The sequence below is a fragment of the Pundamilia nyererei genome, unplaced genomic scaffold (assembly GCF_000239375.1).
Source record: "Pundamilia nyererei isolate P.nyererei 1_Seehausen unplaced genomic scaffold, PunNye1.0 scaffold00121, whole genome shotgun sequence".
NCBI classification, from domain to species: Eukaryota; Metazoa; Chordata; class Actinopteri; order Cichliformes; family Cichlidae; genus Pundamilia; species Pundamilia nyererei.
In genome coordinates, this window is record NW_005187522.1 from 495,761 (window position 1) to 503,684 (window position 7,924).

At 39.1% G+C, this 7,924-nt stretch overlaps 1 protein-coding gene across 1 annotated transcript in view; it reads left to right on the forward strand.

Annotated features, from left to right (window-relative positions):
• Nucleotides 1–7,413, forward strand: part of emilin2a (elastin microfibril interfacer 2a) — an 18,824-nt gene extending 11,411 nt beyond the window's left edge. Inside the window, exons 5-9 of the mRNA XM_005742498.1 lie at nucleotides 3,142–3,480; nucleotides 5,031–5,084; nucleotides 5,436–5,495; nucleotides 5,670–5,810; nucleotides 6,356–7,413. Coding sequence (XP_005742555.1) covers nucleotides 3,142–3,480; nucleotides 5,031–5,084; nucleotides 5,436–5,495; nucleotides 5,670–5,810; nucleotides 6,356–6,663 — 902 coding nt within the window. The 3' untranslated portion in view covers nucleotides 6,664–7,413. The remainder of the gene's footprint in view (nucleotides 1–3,141; nucleotides 3,481–5,030; nucleotides 5,085–5,435; nucleotides 5,496–5,669; nucleotides 5,811–6,355) is intronic.
• Nucleotides 7,414–7,924: the final 511 nt, after the last annotated feature.

The following is a 7,924-nucleotide window of genomic DNA, read 5'->3' on the forward strand; positions in this document are numbered from 1 at the left end:
ATGGTTTTAGTAACGCAGTAACGCAGCGTTCCTGCAGGAAAGTAACAGTTTTTTGCAGTCACTGCATGGTCTGACTTGGGGGAAATTTACTGGACATACACTCCTAGGAAGATTGGCAACTGTCTTGAATGTTTTCCACTTCAGACTGAAGAATAATGGACTTCAAATTATTTGGAAATAGCCTTATAGATCTTCCCAAATCATCGGGTAGCAACAGTCACTTTTCTGAGATCACTGCTGATGTCTTTCCACTCTTGGCATTGTGTTAATACACCCACGAATACTCCAGACCAACAAACTGCCAAAACCTCTGCTTTTATAGAGGCGCTTACACATGATCAGTTAATCAAGTGCATTTGATTACCAGCACTTTTGTGCTACTTATCCTCTTAATTCCTATGGAAGCAGAAAGGGTGTACATAGCTCTCTGCGCATTCATAATGATCCTTTCATCTGAGGTTTTATTTACCTCATTTAAAAGACTGGGTTATTGAAATGATGTCCTAATATGGAAAACCTTAGAAATGAATGAGTGTACTTTTTTTTTTAAAACAAGAACGCAAAAGGTAATAAGAAAATTAAAAAAAATGAAAAAAATACTTCTGTTTCAAATTTATTTAGTGACCAGCCAGAATTTGCATGCTGAATTTTACAATTTAATGTGCAATATGTTTTTTTCCTATTCCTTTTTTTGGAGATAATCCCAGCCCAGCTCAAATCACATCCCTGTTATTTCTCTCTGTTTTCTCTGAGTTGCTCACTTTACTCCCTTGTCGCGCTGCTTCTTTCCAGCTTTTACTTTCAATTTGTCCTTCCAAGAAAGCCAGAGGACTTTCCACCTCTCTCTCCACCCTGTCCTGTGAGTGTCTAGCAAACGACAAAGGCAACAGAAAATGAAAAAGGAAAAAAAATCACTGTTGTTTTAAAGCAGGGATAAATTAAGGGCTTTGATTTCATGGATCAATGCTTTGCAATTGATCATTTAGGCTTTATATTGAAGAGACAGGCAGGAGGATTAACTGTCTGCTGTGATGAGGAAATACACACACACAAAAAAGACATAAAAGGCCTTTTGAAGTCTCAGGTTGTCTGATGGGAAAGAATAGAAAATTGTAATTGACACCAAGGCGCACACTCACATATACGCACTGTATAAATTTAGTCATCACCAGAATTTTGAGGTGGTGCCACAATTTCCCCCGATGAGATATCTGAGTATGTGAGGTGAGGTGTTTCCAACTCTGACCCAGGAGCCCATCTGGAAGTCTTCAGAGGAGACTCTCATACACAAGAGGAATCCCAGAGGTCTGCCATGCAGCGCACAATTTGAGCCTCCCATCATAAATATTACAGTAGGAAAATGGGGTGGAGGATGAAATTGTGTCCATGTGCATAGCAAGAAAGATTAGACTCTGAGTGATGCATTATTGTAAGTGTGTAACAGCCACTCCCTGCATCGTGACCCTTGGCACCATTGCACGATCAGACTGTCGGCCGCAATATCCCATGACGATTTCAGTCACTTGTGAACACTCACGAGATGTCACCCAGTTCTGCAGAGGCGCAAGTGACTAAAGCATTACCCTTTGGTGTCTCAGTCTGCCTGTAAGCAATAACATCTGGTTTTGGTGACGCCTTTGGTTGTACCAGCATGCATATGAATGTGTCCGCTTTTCTCTGTGCTTTTCGAATTCGCGGTTTCCCCCTCAGTGAGACACAGGCTGAGAGCTCATGGGAAATATGCACTCAGGCAACCGGCACCCTGGAGAAGGCATGGGGAGGAAATGAATGAGAGATTTCTGATTATCTCAGTACAACATGATTGCTGGGTTTAATTTGTTTTTGATTATACAGTACATGTGGTTTCTGAGTAGCTTGGAGTAAGAAGGACGAATTTTGTTGACGGGTAGATGATGTTTTATTTGATAAAACCAGAATGCCTGATTACTTTTATAATCCAGAGTAACAGCCAGGCTCTAATGTAATATAGTTGCTTTCAGGTAGGATTGATCACTGGCTGAATGTGCAGTTGAATTAACAGTTGACTTTTGATTTATTATATTTGGCTGCAAGAGAACTTACAACTGTTATAAATGATTTTTTTAAAGCTATGGTACAGTACTGTACAAAAGTATTATCTTTAAACATTGCTAGGAAAAGATAGCTGCAGAGATTTATTGAAATAGGTGCAAACATGGAGATATAGTACATAAGGCAAAAAGACAGTCTGTACATTTCTAATAAGCCTGAAAGTCAGCAGAGCAGGAACTTTCTTAGGCAAACCTTCTGGTAATTTCTTTAAGTATCTTCAGGAATACTTCTCCAGGCTTCTTGAAGGACATCCAAATTTTAAAATATGAAAATCAGATGTTCTGAAGGAGGCATTGAATGTTGAAATGTGTTGGTATTTTTTCTGCATTCATAATTTGAACAATTTGACAGGATCCACAACACCACTGGCTAAAATTCAGCTCCAAATCATGACAGCGTCTCCATCATGTTTTACTGATGGCTCTCAAACTTAGAACCCAAATTTGAAATTTGGATTCATCACTCCAAATGTCACTACTGATTTTCAGTCCAGTCCTTGTGTAGTTTGACAAACCTCAGCCCCTTGCTTAAGATGGATGGATCAACTGAAGTGTCATCTCTGAGATTCTTGGTCAGGTATTTGCTCTATTTATTTTCCTGTTTCAATTTTTCATAGCTTCCACTAAAGAAATGCAGCCGACTGCAGTAACAAGGTGCCTAAAGATAAACTGAATATCAGTTATTTGCTGGTTATAAACACTGGTTCTTCCCTTGAATTAGATTCATTTTTCATCCTTGTATGATTCATAGGTCAGTATTAAATGGTTCAGCAAACAAAAACAAACAAAAGTTCCTCGGAAAATGTCAGGTACCAGGACTGGACTGTTAATGAGTGCGAAAAGGATATTTATATGTCTATATGTCTGAAATGTTTTATACTGTGATGGTCAACATGGGGGCATGTTGCTAAATTGGTATTTAGCTCAAATCCTTACAGTGGATAAATTCACCCATGAAGCTGCCAGCATGGCTGACAATGCCAGGAGGAGCACGACAGCTGATCTGACCATTAATCATGATCTCTGTCTCTTTTTTGTTTCATTTTCCAAGGAATGACCGTAAGACCAGGACCAGAGATGCCTGCGTCTTTGCCAGACAGAAACAGAATCCAACAAATCCACATTCCTATCATCATCGACCCTGTGCAGACCAACCCCAGAACACCATACAGCCCAGGCCAACCAGTGCAGCCAAACACACACAGAAAAAACATCAGCCCGCCAAGACAGCCTTTCAGTCCTCGGCAACCAGGTGTGCCGACTGTGCCTGAGATTTCTGTTGTGGAGATGGGAGAGGCAGGACCTCCAGGATACAGCCGCAGGGTGACTGTGCGAAGAGGGTCTGAGGACTCTTCCAGAGACCGTGTTAAAGGGTTTGCAGGAGCACCAGGCGAGTAGTCTTAAGGTCCATGATGACCTCTGGTATCGTCTTAAGCATACAGCTGAAAATCCACTATGAAGGTGCAGGCCTTATTTTATGATGTGTATGAAAATCTGCAATCTAATTAAGTCTAACTCAAGGCCTCTCGAATTTACAGCACAAAACTAATTCAGTTGTATATGAAATACAAATCCAACTCTAAAATTCTAAGGGCAAAAAATCATGCTGTTTTTGTTGCTTCTGCTACATGCAAGGTAACAGACCCAACAAAGGTGCATCACTCCCACATCACTATTTGAAACATGAAGGATTACTGCAGTCAAGGGACCTTTTTTAATCAAAAGCACAATATTTTCCTAACCCTGACCAAGTGTGTTGTAATGCTGGGCCAGGGTTAGGAAGTCAAAAAAATGCAGCAACAGCAAGTAGAAAAAAGCAAAGCCAAGTGAAAAACACAAAGTAAACTCAAGTCTAAGTTGGAAACTTAGATGGATCTGTCCTGCTTTGTATCAATAGTTGAGGCTGCTGGTGGTGTATTGACACACTTTGGACCCCTTACGACTTAATGAATATTATTTAAACACCACAACCTATATATTGTTGGCTCAAATCATCTCAAACGGGTTTCCTGAACCTGACAGTGACGTCACTGTACTCAGATCTCAATCCAATAAACCACCTTTGGGATGTAGTGGAATGGTAGCCAGCATATCTGCAGCAACTGTGTGATGCTGTCATGTATATATGAATCAAAATCTCTCAGGAATGTTTCCAGCACCTTGCTGAATCTGTGCCATGAAGAATTAATAATGCGTGGACAGTTGTTTGTCATCTATGTGAAGGTTTTCATTGGGTGCCAAACCAAATCAGAAGGAAGAGGACGCCGAACATAGATTTAGGCAGTTTGGGGTTTAATTATTTAAGCTGTATGTAGAAAGATTAAATAAAATATCAAACAAAACAAAGGCTTTGTTCTAGCCTCAATGCTTTTTGGCAGTAAAGGAATAGAGAACAGCCTACGTTAGTCATATTGTTACTGTTTACTGGTAGTGTGGGAGAATTAGCCAGGGAAATGCCAATTAGTCTTACCCCCCTTACTTGTAAAACAAAAAAACTTAAAATTCACCCACATCTTTGGGCTTTTGGATGGGATGTGAGATTTGTTTCAGCTTTTCAGTTCTTTATTGTTGCATATTTTTTCTTTACTGCCATCTGAATGCTTGTCATAGGTTGGTTTTTAATTCAGTCTGTTTTTGGTTAATAATAAATACATTTAAATGTCAGTCTTTGTGGAAACTACGGATGCTTAAATCTGATTTTAGATGGCATTATCTTGAAACAGCTGGGAAAAACAATCTGCTTCCAAAAATCCACAATTACGAAGTCTAGAGTTCTTGAAGTTTTGTTTTGATTTATACCTTCTCTTGGAATCTCTCACACAGTGTGCCATAAGATCCAGATGGAAAACCAAAGAACTGTATTTGGCAATACTACAGATCGACCCCGTCTCTTCAGATGACAATAAAACACAATATTTTTGTCATCTGTTTCTCTTGCAGGCTATCCTCCTCTGAAGCCTGTTTCTTTCATGCCTCAATCAGCCAGACGCCAAGGTATTTTACCAGTTCATTATCAAGTTACATCACATGCATCTGCAGGCTTCTTCTACTGTATCAATGTAAAAGAAGAAGCATTGGAAAAACTGTGAATAATTTCTAGTCGGGGAGTGCGAGGGAGTGGGAACTGGATGTGTTTCTTTAAGGGTGTGTGGGCAGATTGTGCAAGGATTTTAGTGCGTCTGCAAGCATTCACCAGAAAGTTTTGTATTTTCTTTATATATATGTACACACACACCAATGACAGATTTATAAGTATAAAGATATAATAATAATAATAATACATGATGTATTACGTATTATGTAATAATACATAATGAGTTAACATGTACTGTGTGTGCCTTGTAGCTCTTACAGCAGTAAAGGTGCCCTGGAACCCGGTTTATCAAGCTCCAGCTGATTCACCAGGTAAACCTGTCCATGTTTCAGCAAGGATTAAAGGCATTACAAAAAGAATTGAATTTATGATAGATACATATTACATACATATTGATTCTGATCAATTTAAATGCAGCAATCATGTATTCATTTATCCATCAGTTGAAACACTGATTGACGACATTCCTGTCTGTTTGCATCCAGTTTCAGTCGACAATAGCGCTTTGGCAGACACCTTCTCCTTCTCTGCCGGCCTCACTCAGCAACGTTTCTCTGGAGATTTTGGAATCATTCGCTTTAACAGAGTCCTAGTAAATGACGGAGGACATTACAATCCCAGCACAGGTAGATCCACACATAAAAAAACAGATTCAGTATTAAAAGGATTGTAACATTTGCTGGTATCATTGTGATACGTTGATAATACGCAGATATGTCGTCTTTTTGCATAAAAATGTGCTGTTATTATGAGCCTGGGCACTTAGTTGTGCTTTGTACAAACAAACAAATAAATAAAACATTAGTTAGGGATTATTTTCAGTTGTGGATTAATACGAAATGTGTTCTCTCATGAGTATTTGAAGCAGGACTGTGAATATAAAGATGATTCAAAATAAACTGCAGGACCCGTGTTTGTTATAACTGAGGAATGACTCACCCAGCACAGCAGAGTGGCTAATTGATGTGTTTTTAATTCTTAATTGGGTAACAATGAAGTCCTGTGACACAGAGGAATTGGATAATTCAGGCTTTGGCTACAGAGCCAAAACTCATTAGGATCAATTCATTGCAGGTCCATGAATAGGGAAGAGACTTAGAAACCAAGAGAGTACTAATCAGTAACATTATTGATTGAACCCAGGCTGAATCATTCCTGTCCTCACCCTCAGGGATCTTTACTGTACCGCTGGATGGCCGATACCTGATTTCAGGTGTGCTGACCGCAAAGCAGGGCGATCGTGTAGAGGCCGTGCTGTCTGTGTCTAACCGCAGCGTACAGAGGCTACAGAGCTCAGGCCTGACTGGTGGTAATTGTGGCTGCGGGGGTACAGCATCCTTTAATGTAATCCTACCGCTGAGGAAAGGAGACCAAGTGGCTATGGTAAGAACCGAAGGTCAGCTGGCCACAACCGAAGCCAGGGAGATCCTGTCCACCTACAGCGGCACCTTTCTGTACCAGCCACAAGCCAAAAGATAGCTGGAGCTCAGGTGGAAAATAACGACGAGGACTACTTTGTTCCCAGACATGTGGACTGGAGGAAATGTTGAAGTGTTGAAACCACTTTTTTTTTTTTTAAATTTATTTGCTGTGATGCAGCTGTTTTACCTGTGTGAAGATCTTTAGTTATAAATTCAGTTAAAAAAGCTGTTATATGGAATTTGTAAGCAATTTTCCAAAGACACCTGATAACAAGAAGCAGGATTTGTATCTAATATATTTATCAAGATGAATGTTTGTACCACCTATTGTAAATGTCTTGTGTAAAAGTATAAATTAACACTTTTGTAAATTTTGTTTTAGCAGCAGCATTCAGAGACTTGGCGTACAGCATGGTCAACAATCATTGGAGCATATTTGTAGGTTAGCTGTAAATATGGACTCACGTCATCTTAAAAGTGCTCTGGGTAATTAGGAAATCTGCACAGAGAGATTAATGAGGAAAGGAAAGACTTAGCAACACAAGATTTTATTAATAGTACAAACTTGGCTGGCTTCTACTGAAGAATACATGGTTAGTGAGCCCCCTCCTTTTTTTTTTCTTTTTTTTTTTGGTGATTATGTAAAGTGGGTGGGGATGATAAATAAATTCCCCCTTTCTCACTCCTGAGACTGACTAAAATTTTCCAGCATCAAACTGTAAGAAGTATTTAGCTTTCAGTTCAGCCTTTGTTAACCCTTAAAAAGGAAAAACTGATATTTTAATTAAAAGCTGAATAAATAAACACTCTGGATTACCATTTTGTATGATTCTTCTTATCTTTATATTATTTAATAAAACCAAGCAAAACCTCTAAAATGACATGAGGGACTTAACCTGCAGTACCCTCATTAGCGTACTGTTACTTCAAAGTACGCAATAGGGCAGGAGTTACTCCACTTGCCTCTGGTTACTGTTGAACTTTTGGACTCAGACTGCAGAAAAGAAAAATCACAGCACGCACATAACTGCATTCATTTAGAAATTTTATTTCATACAAACAAGACCATAAGCCACATGTTAGCTTCATTAGGCCTGATTTTTTTTTTTTTTTTTACTTCTTCTTACAGTTGATTTTGTTCTTCAAACCACATTTCTATTCAAATGAAACACAGCATACATTTAATGCATTTTCTGCTGGTCGGACACAAATACCAAGCATTACATCCAAACAAAAACGGAACAAAACTTAAGTCACACAACAGCTCATACACGTTATAAGAAAAAAACAAAAAGGCATCAAAGAAGAATGTGATGGTC